The sequence below is a fragment of the Bombus flavifrons genome, chromosome 7 (genome assembly GCF_040668555.2).
Source record: "Bombus flavifrons isolate JBK064 chromosome 7, iyBomFlav1_principal, whole genome shotgun sequence".
Lineage (NCBI taxonomy): Eukaryota > Metazoa > Arthropoda > Insecta > Hymenoptera > Apidae > Bombus > Bombus flavifrons.
Window position 1 is genome coordinate 6,753,204 of NC_138448.1, and position 20,742 is coordinate 6,773,945.

Below are 20,742 nucleotides of genomic sequence, written 5' to 3' on the forward strand. Positions count from 1 at the left end.
ATTGGCAATTGCAACGAAAACGTTAGCGTTAGAAGATTACGAAATAGAGTACTAGCTTCGAATTGTTATCTTGTCTAACTCTACGCACGTTTATCGTTTTTTTTTCTTTCTAATAAGCGTTTTATCTAAAGATAGTTTGAAGTACGATGCATTGAAAAGTAATGCGAATACATAAGAACGTTTTCAAGGTGAATTATAAAGATTTGTGTTTAAGTAATACGGTTTCGTTAGAACAGATTTATTATATAGAGTATAATACAAAACATTACAGAAAGTAGATGTAGTCTTTTACTTAATTTGATATGAATGTAACAATTAATGACGATCATCCTCGGGATTAAACGTTTCATTATTTACATCGATAGAGCCAGCTAAATCATTGCTTGAAGCAAGACAAATTAAGACGACAACGATGATAGATATCGCAAGAGTGATCTCGCTGTCGAGAATCCATTCGATTTTGTACGTTAATACCTGCAACATGTATTTACGGCTGTGATTCATGCTATGATGCGTTTGTTTTCTTATAATATAGGGGCTTTTCTCTCGTGTGTTGGTGTAAATCTACTGAAAAATATTTTGGGAATTCGTTTATGTACCTTATGGTATAATATATATATATATAAAATTTGAAATTCATTGAAAAATAATTTTAAAAATTCTCCTACTTAACTTACAATATGATACGTGAAATTTTTAATTTCCTATTTAAAAATCAGTGACAAATAATTCCTAAGAATTCGTTTATACATGATAGCCCACCTACTCTTATCATCTAGAATATCTCGTTTGTTTGTGATAATATTAATTTTTTGAACCATTTTTGAACCTTTAAATCATTCGACTTATACCTCAAACACCTTTTAATATTATCAAGAACAAGCGAGATATTGCAGCTAGTAAAGTTAGATGGACCACTTTGTGAAAATTTGAGACTAAGAAATTTTAAACTTGAAGCTTGACACTTGAAATTCAGCAATTGAAAGATTCGCATGTTAATTAATATGAAAACAGTCATTACTTGATAACAGCAAATTTCGTATTTCTACCCTTAATCAGAATCGCGGACAAACCACTCTTCATCGCTTCCCTCGTAGTGCACTGGTTCTCCGCGTAATTATCAATCATCTGATACATCCCATCCGACACTTTCAAGTCACATTCACATTGAAGCGCCCATTCTTTAAAAAGACAAATCAATAAAATGAAAATTCATACAATATCATTGTCAATATACGTACGTATAATAAACATTACTCATATACCATACCATTTACATTACCCTTATCAAACTTCTTGTTCGAGCTACACGTTTTTGACATGTTCAAATGACAGTCACAACAGCATTTTGAAGAATCTCCGGTTATCAAAGAATCGAGCTGTTTCACGATTTTCTTATCGTCATAGACAATGTTTTTTCCGTCTTCCGATTTGTCCTCAACACCGTTAGGCTGTTCGATCTTACAGTTGACTGTGCATATTTCATCTCCTCGTTGGTTTGTTGTGCCCGTGGCCTCTTTCGTTACGTAAGAATCGCTGGAATTATTAAATAACACGCTGCTGGATTTGCAATCTGCGGTTCAACCCTTTCCTTACCATTGTTCCTCACGATCCTTGCTAATCGGTGCCTCCGATATCAAGATCTCCTTATCGAACTGAGGCTGTCCCTCTTCCACGGATAAAGTAATTTCAAAATTTTTCTCGTTCTCATTCAGTTCTTTTTTCACAGAGAATCCATCGTCTTTAAAATATTTGAGAGTCACGCGTTCTTCGTTGTCCTCTGTTTCGCACAAATTCTACGAAAATTATTATTTTATATGTATAATTACTTTCTGATTCTATCTTTAAGAATTTTTCATATTAATTTCTCGTAATTTTGTAACAATATTTTGTGTGAAATAAATCTTACCAATACTCGAGGAACTTTCTCCATCTCATTTATGTTCGTCGTTGATCCATCGTTGCACTCTTTAAGTTCAGAAGATTGATTCAACATTGAGACTTCCAGAATAGGGACAGGTTTGTCACCTGTCTCGTCGCGCATCAGTGGTAAGTTCTTTGGTTTTACTTTTTGTACGATGATCTGAATCGATAATAACCATTATTTGTTCACTTTAATAAGAAGATGAATGAAAGTGTTGCTCGCAAATGATTTAGTTGTATTAACTGCACCAATAATTTAACATTCTCCACTTGATAGAACTCTACACGGTTTATCACTTAATCTGTTTTACATTCTAATGAAGAAGAAATGAGATTAATGGCGCCAGTCACCGTCGCGTTATTCGATATTATATTATACTTGTGTGTTCAATTGCTTGAACATATCTTTTTCGATTAATTGAATCGAAATAAAAGCAACGAAAAAATGAATACAAAGTGAAAAAGGATTGAGTATTAGATTAACACCTCTTGCCCCGTTTTATCCAGGATCCTCACAGTTCCTCTCAGATTTAAGCACTTGAACATATCCGCGACGAACGTCTCGTAAGCCTGCAATCTCCTTGTCAACACTGCCTGTGCCATTTTTTCACTTTTTACAGCCGCTTCCGTTAACTCCAAATCGCGTGTCAGACGGCCCATCCTTGCTACTAGCTGCTCATTATGCAACATCAGAAACTGAACCTGGTAATGTCGAAACATTGTTCTGACGATTGCGATTCCATTAACTTAGCTTCGAGAATCGAAATCTTGTCAAAATTTCAATTTCCTATATCGAATTGTTTCAGTATTTCTAGCTGTATAACTCTCAGTGTATATTTGTTCAATTTCCAACAAAACTAAACCTCGAGACGCATTATATTTTGATGAAATTACGTACCAAGTATAGGTAATAAAATAAAAATGCTAAATCAGAGAATTTAAGAAATGAACGTTCAAAATACGATCATTGTTAATGATACGAATTTAACAGAATAAAAATACCAAATAAAAGAATTTGAGAAACGAAGGTTTAAAGTGTGATCAATGCCTTGTCCTATTTCTCTTGAATAACGGGATTTAACGAAATAATAATACTAAATGAAACGACGTCAGAAACAAAGGTATAAACAATGACTATTGTCTCACCCTATTTGTTGTAAATGACACCGATTTCGAACAGAATCGACACGTTCTCTGGCTGTGTTCGGCGAACGACCGACACGTTCGATGAGATTCGAGGAAGTTGTCGATCGATTTGCTAGATCTAAGTATCTTCCCCACGTTGCTTGTTGTCGGCGACACGATCAATGGCGGATGACCATCATGCGCGTCATGAACGTTGTCGACGCCACGCTGAAAATTCCGTTCGATTCTTAGCAATGGGATGCGTCTATACCAACCGAGCGGAAATTACGAATTTGCCATTACAGCATGCGACTTACATCCGACGTATTTGAGTTTCGATCGATGGCACGAAGATTCGGGATGACGATGAAACGGAAATATGAGCTGGTACCCAGGATTTCTATTTCTTTGCTCACGTAAACGAACTGGTAATCGACGTTTGGCAATGCCTGCGTAGAATTTTAAATAAAATCAGAAAAAATAGAGAACTGATAAGATTATTAATTATTAGGGTGGTATTAATAACATGTAAATTACAAGGATTTAACTAATTTAAAGGTTTAGTAAATTAACGATTATTAAGATGACAATGTTTATTAAATCAAAAATAAATAAGGATAAGTCGAAAGTTTATTTGTTACTAAAATTATTTTTATCAAAATATGGATATTAATGAAAATTTGGAATAACCTCTTAAGATCTCTAGCGAGTTACCATACCTTTGCATTTTCCAATTAGTAGACTATGGATATTTACATATTTATAGGAAATTTAAATGTACAAAAATGTACAGTTGCACACAATATGCATAAATATTCAAGAAGAAACATTCGTTATAAAATTTACAAGTCGAAATAAAAATTTGAATTTGCATAAATATACGCGTAACCTACTAATTAACATAGATGTAAAAAAATCCTTATTTTTTAAATTATGTTGAAATGATGAGAATTATTGAATTTCTACCAGTATTCTTATTTGCAATATTAAATAACCTCGCGATGAAAAGTATGTAAAAACATGATACTGCGATTGGTCAAGGTCGCCGTCTTAGGTGATAGAATAATGTATTCGAAGGTAAGGTATTGTTGTAGATTGCTCCATCCTCTTGGAAAAATTCCAATCCAATCACGTGTTGACGTATGAATCTTAAAAATTTGATTACCGTAATAATGTACTATGCAGCGAGAAATTAATTGCCCGTGCAAACGATCGATAAACCTTCACTCACTCTATCTTGTATCGTGTAACATACGACTATATCCTCGTCAGTTCTATATTTCGTTTTTAATTTATTAAACTGAACTCCATTGATATACTGACAGTGAAACGTGCCACGTACACAGCAATACATTTTCATGAATATTTACGACAGAAAGACAGGTCCACAGGAGAGATTAACAGATCGCTTTGGAAACAGTTGAATTGAAAATGTACTCATTACTTCGTAAGAGATGATCAACCATCATTGAGGTGGGAAAATAACAAACAAAAGAATTGCGGTCCAGTTAATTGACGTTGTAATTTAAATTAATAATAAATATAAATTCAATTTAGTGAATAGATATTTAGAAATAGATTTTATATTCTGTATCTTGTTAAAATAGATACAATGTAAAAAATTTTTTTATACATATCGTACAATCGTAATTTATATCATGGTCAATTAGAAAGAATAAGACAGACAGCAACTGCCATCTGGCTGCGAAGTACGAGCAGTCGTCAAAATTTACATCATAAACGAGATAAAGCGTATCTGATATATCATTTTTCATTACGTGATATTTAAAATAAGCTTGGGAAGGTCATCAAATTTGTTATGTTCCCTATAATTTGTAATTATAAATTTATAGATTATATTTAACGTAACTGCCGCAGATGATAAATTTAATAAACGTAGAAGAATCTGTTGCTAGATTTATGAAATAAGGGATGTTGCGTTGTGGGTAGTATATTTTGATGCACAAGTAGCTTTTCCATGTTTGATTTCAGTTCTAACCATTGGTAGCGTTGGCATCTCTTTCTATGCTGAATTGATAACGTTGGAAATGATAGGAGAGTGGTAATATGGTTCTCAAGTTCTGAGACCATGCAGCAAAAATATATTGGGTTTTAGATCTATGATATATTTTATCTGTGCTCATGAGGGAGGGATTAATAAACTTATTACATGCAAATTATTCTCTAAATGCAATTTGCTGCGTTATTAATTATAAACAAATAGCGTATATATATACATAATATATATATTGGTATCAAAACACATTTATTCTTGAAATTCATTCCTTTATTCAAATAATTTGCATTGCTATGCAATATACCAATTAAACATATATACAGAATACGTCATTAAAAACAAATGTTACAAATTTAAATACGTACATTTATAATAACCTATACTTTATACCAAGAGCGTTTATTTACAGAGATACGTACATATTATAATTAAATTAAACGCAAAAACGAGGATTATCGATAAACTGTCGAAAATTGTCATTCCACAAATTAATGCTTGAAGGTTATCATGGATGAAATTTCATCCCAAGCGAATTTTTTAATAATGATTAAATGTTAATAAAACGCATAATTTCATTTGTTTAATTTTATCAATATTTCAATTTGAAAAAGATATATTGCGGTAAATTTCCACTCATGACATTCTTTAAATATTAAATAGTCAATTTTCATGAAAGAGAAACACGAAAACCTACTAACTAATCTACTAGAGCTATATCTCATTATCCTTATCCAAATTAACATTACATACCATCCTGTTATTGAACTAAACAATTTTTATCTAACAATAAAAATAGTAATACAAAATTTAAGTAACAAGGATTTATGTAACTTCCATCCATGATAATATTGATTAATTTCTTTTTGCAATAAGTTCGAATGGTTAAACAGAACGTTCAATAACGAGAAGTTTGAAAGCTGCCGCCATTCTGTGAGTATCGCGCACATGCGCGGCATTCTTCACATCGCGCTCTCATTGGTCAACGCGCGAGTCGGCTCGCTGGAGCGTACGCGCGCTCAGGTGCCGTACTGATCGCCTCGATGACAAGGCCGTCAGTTACTGTTCGTGCACGAATGCGACGAAATACCCGAACCTCTTGGCGGGTTTTCGCTCGGAGCTGCGCTCACGAGACCAGCTCGACAAGGAAACGGAGGTGACGTTTCTACGAAGAGGAGACAGTGAACGTTAACTCGAGACGATCGGCAAGCATCGACGGACTTAAGTACGAGAGACACTAATCAAGAGGCACGGAGAACCTGTCGAGCACCTGAGGCTGCATTTTAGTCCAACTTTGGCCGCGCTGATAGGCGGACGATTCGTAGGTGAGTGAGCTGTAAACGATGCGTCGGCGCGACTAAGCACGCGGTTCCTCCATCTCGCTTTCTCCCGTGTCCTCATCACGTTCACGGAATTCCATGAAAAATTCCCCGTCACACATTCACAAATCTTATGTTCTACGTGTCGATTGAGCATGAACTCCTTACTCTTTACAAATAATCCTTGATTCCTTCGTTCCTTATTTTAGGTTAACTAGCACCTTACGCTGTATATGTCGTATAAACTTACCCGAAAATCCATGGTTAGGATATTGCGTGACATTTGCTACTCCAACTGACCGACGAATATTTGACAGCGGACTGACAGAAACTCGATTATCAGAGGCGCGCTGCTCGAGACGCGGATCGTTATCGATGCTGCCCTTTCCTGACAGACTTTCCAAATACGCGTGTCCCTTCCGTCACTATTCTTTAACACTAGAGTATCAAACCTATCAATGTTACAAGTATCAGACTTCTTTAGTGTATATTTAGTAAAATCACAGATATTTTTAACCAAATTAATTTTGTCTCTTGTTCAAATAACTATTTATTTTTATTGTATCGTTCTAATTATAATTATTTGTATAGAATATGTAAGTATACATAACAAATTCTATAGTTTGAGTGTTAAAAAATGATTGTATAAGAGGTGATCAAAATCTAGATAAGAGCAACGTCGATGCTTTCGAGTGTTCAATGAATTTGAGTGTCTTTTTCTCGCAGGAGCCTGTTGTAAGGTATTCTTTTATTGATTAGATAGAAGAGTGATTTTCAGAATTAATGTGGAATAACGGTATCTTTAAGCATTTCCATCGACTGCCTAAATGTACACAGCGGAAGACCCTCGCTCGCGACCTTGATCGTACAGTTGGTATAGCGGTATACTCGAGCCGCGCGCGTCGATAATTCCTGTCGTGCATTCTCCGTCTCGTATTCGTCGTCTTCGCGCCAATCCGCTCGTTCCCCTCTCAGCTGTGCACCGATCCCTGTTTACAATGTGCTTCTTCACGATCAACTGTCGAATGTGAAAAGAGTTTTACCGATAGGCGTCAGCTGATTCAGTCAGAAGAAACTAGGTTAAGATAGGTCGAACGAGAGAATTTCGAGAAACGTCGTTTGAAAGATTATTCTGAAGAATTCTTCGATTTTTGGCTGATGGTTATAGGTTATATTTTTACGTTTGTTACGTAATAAATAGAATTACATTATAAATAGTAGGACACTAGTGCATATTTCGTATAAATTAAATGCTTTTTACTGCTTTTATTTTCCAGTTATTTTATTATAAATCTGTTAGTTCATTGGGACCATATGTGTCTTATAAAATAAAGTTTGTTAGAAAAATTTGTTAGAAAACGTGAAAAGAATGGAATGATAAATATGTTTTAAATAAATGCTTTTGAAATTAAAGTTTCGAATAATTTAATGTAACTTAAAAGTAAATCTGTTTCTGATCGAATAAAAGATCGAAATTTTCACTATTTAATAATTAAGATTTTGATATTATGCCCTACAATTAGATTACATTGTATCGGATATATTTTTGATCAGGTTATGTTAAATATGATTATGTAATATATGGAATAATGAATGTGGTTCAAGCTTGAAATGAAAAGTCGTATTTTTGCGTTTAGTAATTAGAGGTTTGTTGAGGCTTAAAAGATTAGATTGCATTGAGAATGTATAACAAAGTTATGTTAAATCATTTAACTCAAATATATTATTTTAAAATAGATGGAAATACGCATGTGGCTCAAATGGATGGTTTTACGATTGAAATTATGAATAATTTAATGTGATTTCTTTTGTTAAATAGAAAAGCCCTATTTACGAATTGTACTATGATTTAGGAAATTAAATCGTGCGGAGCATATTTGGTAAGCTCAGGTAGAAACATTCGTTTCGTTAAAAACACGTCGAAATACCTCCAAATTTAAGTTTTTTGTTATAACTAATTAACTTTAAAGTTATATGAATAATTCATGTGAAAGACAAAATTCTTTCAACTACTGCACATGGGACGTGTTATGTTCAGAATTAAGACGTGGTATTTCCATTAGCAGTTTTTAAAACTTATTCAATACACATGCATATGTATGTGTATGTCGCATTAATTAATGGCGAAAAAATTATATTACCTTCTGATGATACCAATCAGATATCTGATCGAATACTTCGAATATTTCATAAATTTTCAAGTCTTATATTTCGATATATCGTAACCTGGAAGTAATTTTAAAAGAATCAGATACCAGATCATCCCACGAGATACCAATGAAAGAATAGAACGTAGGAATGACGCTAATCGGGTCAATTAGTTGCACATTTACCTAGGTAAACTTCGAGGTCTCCCTCTTGTTCCATTTCAAAAGTTCGATGGACTACATTCATGTATTAAGGTTTTCAGAAAGTCTTACAATGGAGCCTGGCAAAGAGTATTCACCATTGTACGCTGCATGAATCGAACAAAAGCGACGTTGCTGTTGTAATAGCCTGTAATACACCTAAAGCTTGTGAAAACACTATGATTAATACAAACTAGATGTACCAGTCGATCGACAAATTCAAGAAAATGATATTCTACCGATAATTAGCTTTGGTCGTGAAATTTTTAGAATCAAATCAACAGAATCGAAAACGTAGACTATTTCGTCCCACTTATCGAAAAAAAGCTTTTGTAACATTTATTTTCTTCTTTAAGAAGAATTAAATATATATAAGAAATATTCCTAGAAAGTCTTTTAGAAATTGATATTTTAGAGAGACAACTATTGTACCGTGAAATTTATATTCTATAAAATATTCGGAAGATTCATAATTCTTTCTTCCTTTTTATTAAAGAATTCTATAATAGTGCAATAATATTCTGTAACTTTTTTTTTCGAATCGCGTACAAATCTTTTCCATTCTATTTCTAATCACAGCAGTTATCTAAAAAGACTATTGCTCTGATAAAGCAATAATCTAGCAGCTTTTTCGTTGAACATTTTCACGTCACGCGACTCAAAGACCTTTTATTATCAACTAAATTAAAATCTTTCTTTCGAAAAGTATCTATCAAACGACGTTACGAGCTCCATTTTTCTTTCTCATTTTTTTTTCTTCTTTCTTTTTATAGCCTTTTCACGTTTCAAAGTGATAACCGACGTCATGTCGCCTGTTTGATAATCCGATCGCTAAAACACCTCTGTCACATATCGGCTGATAATGGAATCGAGCGCGAAGGAGTTAAAAAGCGTGGACGTGTATCGCGAGGCTCGATATCCCAGAGTCAATCGGGACACAATGAACGATAATCGGAGCATGACAGGGCGCAGATCGAACCATTCAATTACACGGTTCCACGAGGCCGGATCCAGATTTAGGAAGTTAACGTAAATTATTCCGACGTCGTTTCAGACCTTGGGCTTTTAGCCGCGAAACCAAGATAAAAAGTCGTAAAACCGGATCCTGACGAGCTATTTCCAGTTATTTCTGTCGTTGAAGCCATTCAATACTGAAGCGTTACGTTTTGTAAGTCACATGAAAGAACTCGAGTAATCCAATCAACGGAAATTCATTTCTTCTTTTCTTTTTTGTCGTAAGTCGTTGAAAATTTCATGATTTTCTTCATAATTTAGAACGAAGTGGTTATTTCTTGGTATGGTACATGCTGTAATATTAAAATGCTGTATGTGAAAAAGACCAGAGGAAAAATGATTCAAGTAACGAAAACATTCAGTGGAGGAAATCGTGAATGAAGTTAATATTTTAACGCTTGAATTACGAAAACACAAGAATTTGGCGCGACATTAAGTTCACAGAAATAAAGAGTATTTAAGAAAATTCTACGTAATATGATGCAATAGGCATTTGCATAATGACTTGAAGATGATATACAGATGAATGTAATACAATAATCAATGACAAAGCAGAATTACAAATCTCTTTAGCACAAACTAGATGTACGTAATATACAACCGGTTATAAAAGTATCTAGTAGTAGCAAGCAATTTGTATTCAGCTCTTAAAGTGTAATTTTTAATAGAATCTACTTTATTTTCAAATTATTGGATCATCATTGCGGAATAGAATAATAAATAGTCTGTAGAATACTCTCCTTTCAAACTTTCTCTTTCACTGCCTAAATGCTTTAGATTGAATGTTCTACATATGTATCTTGGTCAAGTATGTACTTTCCTGAGAAATTATGTACGTTATACGAGGCGTTATGAGGCGATACTTTAATAAAAAAGTTTGTATATTTTCAAAATGTCAATTATATTATCTACAAGTTTGGAAATTCATAACAAGATATTTTACAAGATAAATACGTATTTATTTCGCTTTTGCAAAAGCATATATACTCGAATCATGTTACTACTGAGCCCCTCGTATATTTTAGTAAAAGGTTTTATTATTGAAATTTATTGGAAGTTTCAGAATTTCGTTGTAGTCGAGTATAAAGGCGAGTCATAAGTTTCCTATAGTATTTATGGTAATGGAGTAACATTGTGAAGAGTCAGTTTAATAAGTATACAAAGTACGTGCCAGTGAAACTTGCTTTTGGTTCTATATCGGAAGTCTCGACGAGTTCGCGGTAATTCGAAGCGAACGAAGCTTCTTTCTGTACGTCGCGTAAGATTATATTCAACTGCGTCACAGAGAACTCTAATTTCGTGACGGTTCCCGAATAAATTAAATCTTGTGTCTCGTGAGCTGTCTGTCTAAACGGAAGTTACGAAATTCTTTATTAAAGAATCCTAAACAAATGAACTGTCCTATCCTTCATTGCGTAACCTTGCTCCAGAATTTCTGATTAGAAACTACTTTCTTTGCGAATTTGTGAATTTCCTGATAAACCTGCTGAAACGTTAATTTGGCAAATATTTCATTGAATTTTCTAAACCTTACATTTTTAATCTACGAATTGAACCCTAAGGCAATTGCAAAATTTTTTTTCTAAAGGCGGTGCAGTTCATTTAATTGTAATTATTTCTGTGGAATATTTTGTTATAGGTGTAAATATGTTTTATCAGTCATTTTGAGCATAACGATAACATTTGAGATAGTATTTAAAAAGATTACTAAATTCATCTAATATGTTCGATCTCATTGAGATACAGATTTATTCTACAAAGTTAAACATTTACTAAATTTATTATTACACGTTACTTTTTGTAAATCAATTTATCACATCATTAGATTCTACTATACTATATAAGATAGCATTGAAGTAACAATGGAATGAAACCACGGCAATCAGGAATAAAGAATACAATCATAATAATGGATTCTCTTATATGAAACTTTGAAAATAAGTTAATGGATGGAGTTAATTGAATATCATATATATATATATCAAAATTGTATTCTGAGGAAAATATTGGTTAAGTATTAGCTTCGAGTTATATTTTAAAAAATATACTTTTAATGTGTGTTCTTTACCATATTAAAGACATTTTTTAAAATAAAAATGAATGGAAGAACTACGAGTTATTTAACTATTACAAAAAGGAATTGCAATTCGAAAAGAATCATAAACACTATCTAAATATCTAGTATCTGCAAACTTTTCTGCATTCATAACCTCGGCTTTCATCATTCTCTCGTGTCCTTCGCTTATCTCATTAATTAACGATACTTTCAGTTGTACGCTACACAACTTCTCGTGAAAGAAGGTGTCCTTCGTTATCAAAGGAAGTTCGCTCGTTTGCCAAAGGGTCGACCCGATCGGCCGTGTAGATAGACGTGTTTCCACGCTGTGATAATTAAGGGTTCGCGTTAAACGAGCCAACCGGCAGAAACTAAATGTCCGCGGTTCATTCTCAAGATGCTGCGGGTTAACCATCTGCTCCAGCCGATCCGACGCGATATAGAGGTCGCGCGTTGATAATTTGGGTCATGCATTTTCGGCCAAGCACGCTTTACATCGCCTTTACATCGACCCTCTTTATCAGTCGCTCCACTCGTGTCGTACCAATATGCATCGTAGTTTGACGTGGCATTAATTAACGAATTTCATCGTTCCACCATGTTGCATCCTCAATAGCGTATCACTATACGTGTATATGATATGCGTATAACTGTATCAACGAAATACCCAAAATTATTCGACTGTTTGTGATTAAAATAAAGATTCTACGGCTCCGATAGCAACTTGTAACATTATCCGTAATTTGGTGTAATCTGGCTGTTGGAAGTGTCGATGTTGGTTCTGATGGAACTTTGATCTCGTGAAAAGCGCTACAGAAAATCACGTGTCATTTGTTTCAACTTTTGTTCGGTTTTACATATTTCTATTATATTACAAATTTCCTGAAATTATTTTATACAAACGGAGCATAGTTTCGTTGAAGTTAGCTTTATTCTGTTGGAGAGTCAACTTACATTTACCAGAACTCTAAAGCAAACCTAACTCACAACCTAACCTTCAGTTACATTATTATAGAAACTCGTTAGACGACGAACCAGTTAACAAATTAATTCTCTTAATAACGTTTATCGACTCAGAAAAATTCAACAGACAGCCGATACACCAATACGACGTAATATCTCAAATCTAACTAGCTGTTAAGCTTTAAAAAATTTAATCCTACCCGAACACTCACGATATATTCAATTCTCTTCTAGCTTTACATCCTTTAAGGCTATCAAATGCCCCGTTAAACGATTCAGCCATTGGAGTACATCCAATCTTGCATCCACTTCGATCCAAGCTGCGCTATGGGACGTCTTTGTTCGCGAATTTGCATGTCGCAGTAGCGTTTCGATTCTTTCGATCACGTTTCCATATCGAACGCGGTTCGCGTGTCGTTCTCGGATATCCGCTGTGTCGGATTCTACGACGGAAGCGTGCACCGGTTTCCACCCTTCTCCAGCCATTAGTTATTTAAGCGGACCCGCGTGTATCGAATGCAACGAACGCACGGAAGCTCTGTTGAAGGCGAGCTCGATTCCCCGTTGCTCGGCCACGATTTCGTAATTCAGGTCATGCGTATCTCTTTCTTCCTCTCTTCGTTCACTTCGAGTCCGTTATTATACGCAACTATCGAGCATTGTTCGAAGTATAGTATTATTCTGCCCTCTTTTTGATTAAAATCGCTAGAATCTAGCTAAAAAAATCGTCATTTCTCTGAGGTACGTATGTTGAAATATTTCGAGGACTCGTATTTTTAATTTATCCGGTTTAATTACTTTTCGTGTAATTTTACTGGAAATGTTGTTTCTTTAAAACGTCGTGTATTTCTTCAAAGTAGGTTTCTCAGAACTCGATATACGTTTCAAATTACTCTCGTTATTCGAGATGTATAATAATTACGTCTGACTGTATACGTATGTATAGTATCTTGTTACGAAATGATGACCAGATTTTCTAAATTGAAGAAAAACAAAAATGGAAGAAAAAATTACGAAACTCCATATTTTCACGGATGTTTTGAAATAGTAGATAGGGCTTTCCGTTGGCTATTCTGGCTATGGCGAATCGACATTGTCACTGACAGTGGATCGATATCTCTTGATACCAGGTTCACCAGGCAGCGGGATTTTCGAGAGAATTCGAGAAATTTTCCGTCAAATGGGGTAATTCGGTTCGTTACAATGCGACAATGGGATAATAGGTTCTGTTACGCTTTTGTGCTACAGCGGCGTTGATATTGTAACAATTGATATTTCACGTTATTTTTGATCATAAGAAACGAAGAAGAGAGGACAAATATTTTTACACATATCTATCTATAATCTTTTTCTATTGGAATCGAAGTTGGAAAGTTTGCAGCGATAAGGAGACACAGCTACAATATTTAAATCGTGTTTATTGGAAGAGAAAGAGAGGTATAAGTTTCATATCCAAAAATGCAGAAATTTATTACTACGAATATTAATTGACTATAAATATGTAATACAATTAATTTTGAAGTAATTTATTTGACTGATTTTGTATTGCTTTAGATTAGGTTTACTCAGATTACTAGAATACGGAGCTGTGTCTTTATCGCAGTAGCTCCTTCAATATTTAAAAGATTAAAAAAATTCCACTGTAAAAATATGTTAAAGTCACTGTGGTTGATATCGTAAGAAATTTTGGAGTGGAAAGGATTATGATTAGATTACTACGCTCTCGATGACGGAGGCTTTATTGCGTGGGTGTGGTGTATAAACGAATGTCACGGCAAATTGCGTAGTAACGTAGTGGAGACCACTTCTGTCACGTGATGTAGATGATGTGTAAAAAGAAAGAGAAAAAGAAATAACTAAATACATACTTTACGTACATACATACTATACGTATATGTATTATATTATTGATTAGGTGTATTTGGGCGTTATCTCTGACGGTATATGTCATTTGATTACAAAAACGCGGGTAAAACTGTGTAGTGTGACTTTGTACATTATATTAGCTATCAAAGTATATTACACAGTTATCAGAGTTGGCGTGTTGAATACAACTTAATAACTGTGCTCCACGATAACAGCTCCTTCATTTCGACTGCAATTGTGCACCAAAATGATAAATCTTGGGTTCGCATTGTTGGTTTGTTGATAACCACAATATTCGAATAGATTTGATGTTATTTTAGGTTATTTAGAATATTCTATTGATGATCTAGATGTATATAAAATAAGTTAAAATGAAATATTCTAAATTTAATTAATTTAACCCAAATTAGATTATTCCATCAAGCCTCTAAAAATCTATCATATTCTGCTCGAACAAGAAAATTCACGTAAAATATAAATGCTCGACCCCAAGTATTAATCATTAACAAACCAAGTTGCTTTGATAAACTTTATAAATATTATATTCAATTAAAATATAAAATATAAAATACATAGTTCCCAATAAAATTAGCGTTGTCTCACCAAACTCCCAGAAAAGTCTATTATACAAAAATCAAAACTTTGAGATCGCTGCGCGTTTCATTGAGTCTAAAAACATGAAAAAAAGGGTCACTCTAAAATTCTATTAGCACACTAGAAAATTTTTTTCCTAAAACAAATTTTATTTAATACATTAATTTCGAGTTAATAACAAAATCAACAAGATATACAATATAAATACACCTGAAAAAGTGATTGCAAACTTTTAACCGGTACTGTACATACATACCTCGCTCAGACAACAAATGTAGAGCCTCTAACCTCTAACCTATAGAAAGAAAAGCGGTGCACCTGTAAAACCATCGTTCCGTTAACACGCGAGACAACCGGACGATCTAAGGAGCTTTCGAAGCCGTGGAATGACCGCGAGCCGAGCCGAGCCGAGTATATTGAAGGGTTTTCCCGCACGTAATCGATACCGGTTTGATAACATTCCTCGGGAAATGTCGGGTCAACGTTCTGACGTTACGCTTCCATGCGGTCTGCCACTCGACCTTTCTATGCCAACTTGCGCTTCATTCGCGCGATCATTTGGCATGGCGCGTTGGATCGCGTCGAATCCTTAAAACCGTCTTCGGGACCAGGACATCTTTCACGTACGATTTAGGTCGCGCATTATTTCTTGTATTAACTGATGGCCTCGCAACGCAACGAGTATCCTCTCGAGTCCATTAAGAATCCTTAAATCGACGAGGAACTGCGACGGGAAAAAAGCTCGATAAAGTCGAGACTCCGGGGGGTTGTGAACGTGGCTAATTGAAATTTGAATGGATGAGAGTTGATACTGCAATGAATATTGCCGATTATCTGTGGCACAATTACAGTCACGATAGGGTCAGGTTATAAAATTGATAGTCAGACAAATCATGATTTACGCTCAGAGAAAGAAATTAGGAGAAATATGGGGACGCGAGGGGTTGAAATTTTGAGTGGGAAGGTTTGAAGAAATTTTTGATACGAAGTCAATGTGCTTTACGTTATATATTGGTAAATACATATTTCTATAGATGTTATATATGATTTGTAAACACTTTTAATATGTTAGTGTATTTTATATTGAGAGATACGTGTTGTTATAGTTACATACACATATATTAGATACTGTCACTTTTTCTTCCTGGTTTTCCAATTCTTAATATAGTTATTAATATTTGCAGTTCTCTTCCGTATGAATGAAATACTGTTAACCAGAAATCATTCTTCTCATTGTGCTCAACACTTACGCGCATGATTTTTCAGATATAATAAAACATTTCATGTGCTTTGAAAAAGTTTTGTTACTTGTGTGATAATAATTATCGCGGGAATACAATAAACTGTTAACCTTGTTGGTTGTATCAAATGATTTGTAGCAGCATTCTAAATATAAAGGAAGGGAAAAACTACTGTTAACATTGACAATGCGACGTTCAAGCTATAGCACGCGATTATAATAAAACAGGAAGTAATTTATTTGTGAATAGACGCTTTATTTATTCGCTTACACCGATATTTTGTACTTTGATGTATGGGTATATTCAACATAACATAACGGTTTATATGTTACGTGTCTATTGCATTAGCAAAATACAGATGTATATAGATAAATGACAACATTAACATGCAAAGATTATAATACTGGTACTACCAGAATGATCGATATGATCAATTCGTAATTTTTCATAGAAATTTCATAGATTCATAACGGTACATCTTCGAGAATTTGAGTAATTTTTATTCTCCATTTTATGTATTTTTTCATAAATTTTTCATCGTGACTTCTTTAATACGAATTTCATGTTTTGATGAGTAAATTTAGTGTCAAAACAGAATATGATATTTGATCTTGAGAGAATCAGAATTTGTTGTTTGAATAAAGAATTGGTATATTTTTGTAGGTTTAGAAAAGTCACTTAATTTGATATCAACAGGGCGTAGTTGATACTTTAGAAATGCTAGCTCAATTAACGCATTGTAGAATTTTTATCAATAATTTTCTTAATCGAAAAATTATCGATGATTTCAAATCCCCGCTACACATATGTATCATATATATATATATATATATATATATATATATATATCGTATTCTATACTACATACATTACTATTTGATAGTTTAGTTTATGACCTCGTTATATCATGCTATACCAATGACATAGACGTCTCGTCACATCAGGGACATTTAAATGGCGATCTGATACTGTTCTGATTATCCTTGTGACTGTAACCGAGTTACATGATTTGTAATTGATTTGCTGGTAAACGCTGCAGGAGTTTCCAAGTTCGCGAAATTACGATCGATGTAATAGGTGATTTTGATAGAGTTTGCAGTAACTTGATTTCACCAGAGGATGTGACGCGTGTCAAATTGGGATTCGATCGAGTTGTTGAAATTTGCATGACTTTAATAGATAAAAAAAAAACGTATGTTCGCATCTGTGGGGATAGTGAAGCATTATTTATGGGATAAGCATTTCACGACTCTCAGAATAGTTTAATTTTACGAGCAACACCTTGAAATACGATTTTCTTTACGAGCGTACCTTATGCGAACGCGAAACAGAAAGTGTCACGTGTCTTAAAAAAAAAAAAGAAAAACAGAAAATATTCCTTTCTAATTCGTGATATTCCCCTTTTTTTTTTTTTTTTGCTATATTTCGATGAAAACAGTAAAACTATAGAGAAAGAAAAATATCGGTTTTCATTGAATCCTTTGTAACACGCAGTGGTTTAAAAAGATATTTGAACGTATAGTATAGAAGACATTCAAGTAAATATTGTACGTGTTATGTAAAGCGTTTTGAAATTTCATTAGCATTATCATGAGACACGTCTGCTATTAGGTATATCGCTAAAATTTGAAACTAGTCTGAAAATATCTATAGAAGTTACAGCATATTTACTGCGAACGTACGTACATATATGTATTTAGTAAAAGATTAGTATACAACATGGAACGATCTGAAACATATAATCATTTTCAAGCTTGTTTCAACCTTTACCAATATAATTATGACAATTGTGCCCCGTTACAATGCTAATTAAGTTTCAAAATGTTTCATAAAAAATGACTACAGGCGTTCTAATACCTTCGCCAGCCACTGTATTTTCTCCTTTTTGATTTTCGTTCAGAAATCATTGCGCAGCATTCGTTATTAATGATACTTTTCAATCGTTTCATTCTCGTTTCGAAAGGTCACAGTTAAAAACAGTTGCAGCATCACGAAACCATAAAATGACCGCTGTTGTCCGACTATTTTTTTGTTTCTCATTCTTTTTCTTTTTTCTTTTTTTTTTCGTTAAATACGTATCTTGTAGATACGTGTTCTTTCGAAAGGCAGCCGTAGATTGTGTTTGTTTTACGTTTTTTGATAGACGTGAGTTACCATGTACTCGTTAAATATTGAACGCATAGAGAACGTTCGCGTGCGACGGCTATCTGAAGCGAGATTTTTCTAAAGAAAAGAAAGGAATATCAAACTACGCGGAAATTCTAATATTTTGCTATGTCGAGGGTGTTTTTGGATTTACCGATGGAAGTTGAGGAAGATCTTCAAAATAGAGGATTATCAAATAGTTTTTATCTTTGCGGTCTCTTGTAAAACTCATTACGGGTTCTAAGGGTGCTTCTCTGAAAGAGTAAATAGACAAAAACTGAGGATTTGTACGGGGAAGAGGATTTCTTGAAATTGTTTTATTTCAACTTTGCAAAACTCATTAGTGACCCGGAACACATTTTCTTGTTAACCTCAAAGAAAAACTTGGGAAATATCGTCTTTGAATTTTACGTGTTCTTTAGCGCCGTCAAATTTACCGGTGCTAAAGAAATACTCAAAAGTAAAAGGATACTTATATTCTTTATAATAATTAACTTCGTTAACTTTATTCTAACATCCTTGCAAAATACGTTATGAATTTTGGCGGAAAAATTCAAAGAATAGGAATACAACGCGCTTTCGTAACATACATATATAATTTGGTAATGTATAAAAAACAGAGCTATTCTCAGTTTCTCTCTCTCTCTCTCTCTCTCTCTCTTTCTCTCTCTCTCTCTCTGTCAGTTTCGAAGGACTTCATAACATTTTACATAACTCACGTCGTAATTCGTTAAAAAATAATTATTCTTTTTACCATCCTCTCTTATTTTAGCACTTTAGAAAGAATTTCAAAAACTACTCTACTCCAGATCCGCAAACAACAAAAAGATAAAAATCTTCTTACAGGAGAAAAGTTCTATAAAATCGCCTTAGCGTAATCCCTGATTTCACGGCTGTTCATAAATCTTCTAAGGGTTCGAAAATTTAGCAAACACGAGGGCATTCCTGGCGAGGGCATCTCGCGGATTGTTCTCCAATTAGCGGACCTCCCGTTTTTGACGACGTTTTTCCTCGCTGCTCGAGAGGATTCTCGAAAGCGGTGCTCGAGCTCTCTCGAGCACTTGCCACTGAACGGGGACGAGCACACAGAAAGAATCGTCTACCCCTTTTTCCTCGTTCCCTTTCGTTTCTTGCTCGTGGAATTTCAGGATGCGCGGCGTTAGCACGGAAAATTGAATATTTTAATTATCGTCGAGCTTTGTTCCTGTGGATAGGCAAAAATATGCCTCCGTTTGCACGAGTTGGAAATATTTTCAAGATGTGGGTGGATACGAATGGAGCGTATTTATCGAACACGGTTTATCAATGATTTACTTGCGGTTCATTTGAATTTTGGGTTAATTTAACGCTCGAAATGACTGTAGCTCTTTTGTACGATTGAATCACTGTCCTAGATTTCAAACTTTCACGACTGTGAGAAGTCATGATATTGGTTTTTCGGGAACAATCGTGTAGCTGTTGCACTTGCACTTTGCACTTGTATTTTGGGCCATCTTCATTTTGTAGACGTTGCAGTCTACTTGGTGAGAATACACCTGAAACAAATTGCAAGCGCAAAGTGCAGAGGCAACAGCTACACGATTGTCCTCGAAAAAACAATATCAATTATTAATCAGAGTTAAATCGTCGATGAAATTTTGCATATCCCCTTCAATTTCATTTCTTTGAAATCAAAGTTTTATACTCTGGTCGTCGATAGTTATGTCGTGGTGTGTTAAACGACAAGAATGTCAAATGGAAAGAGAGAAAGTCTCGAAGCGGAGGTTTTAATTGACTTGTTTACTTATTTGTTCGTCGATTTACGACTTCTCGAGTTCGCCAAAGAGGTTCGTGAAGACGATAGTCTTTTTTTCCTGTTTCAGTTGATCTTCGATTTTACTTACATTTTCTCGGTGATACTAATCCGAGAGTGAAGTACACTTTCAGAATACTTGTAGTCGTTCTGGATTTGTATTACGATATTGCAGAACATTCACTCTTCATTTATATTCAACAGTAAGCTTTTATAATTTATATGTTTAATAAGATTTACATCCAACCACGACCATTTGATTTATATCTAAAAATTTTACAGTCCGAAGTTTATTATATACTTAAATTGATATCTCTGTGTACGTACATGCGTTATTTCTAA

The 20,742-nt window shown here is 34.2% G+C and overlaps 2 protein-coding genes across 2 annotated transcripts in view; one reads left to right on the top strand and one right to left on the bottom strand.

Annotated features, from left to right (window-relative positions):
• Positions 1–1,017: 1,017 nt before the first annotated feature.
• LOC138181888 (uncharacterized) lies at positions 1,018–4,408 on the bottom strand. The gene is made up of 9 exons (XM_069117256.1): positions 4,280–4,408; positions 4,044–4,196; positions 3,366–3,497; positions 3,070–3,276; positions 2,410–2,625; positions 1,910–2,083; positions 1,597–1,796; positions 1,271–1,536; positions 1,018–1,181 (listed from the first exon to the last, which is right to left on the bottom strand). The coding sequence occupies exons 1-9, from the start codon at positions 4,406–4,408 to the stop codon at positions 1,018–1,020; spliced, it is 1,641 nt and encodes a 546-aa protein (XP_068973357.1).
• A 1,697-nt stretch (positions 4,409–6,105) lies between these two features.
• Positions 6,106–20,742, top strand: part of Gdap2 (ganglioside induced differentiation associated protein 2) — a 67,280-nt gene continuing 52,643 nt past the window's right edge. The window contains exon 1 of the mRNA XM_069116365.1: positions 6,106–6,387. The gene's annotated coding sequence lies outside the window, so the exon portion shown is untranslated. The remainder of the gene's footprint in view (positions 6,388–20,742) is intronic.

Coding starts and splice junctions, on each gene's coding strand:
- LOC138181888 (XM_069117256.1), bottom strand. CDS start 4,408: ATGAAAATGTATTGCTGTGTACGTGGCACGTTTCACTGTCAGTATATC. Junction 4,197..4,279: donor GTTACACGATACAAGATAGA/GTGAGTGAAGGT, acceptor CAAATTTTTAAG/ATTCATACGTCAACACGTGA. Junction 2,626..3,069: donor TGTCATTTACAACAAATAGG/GTGAGACAATAG, acceptor CGACATTACCAG/GTTCAGTTTCTGATGTTGCA.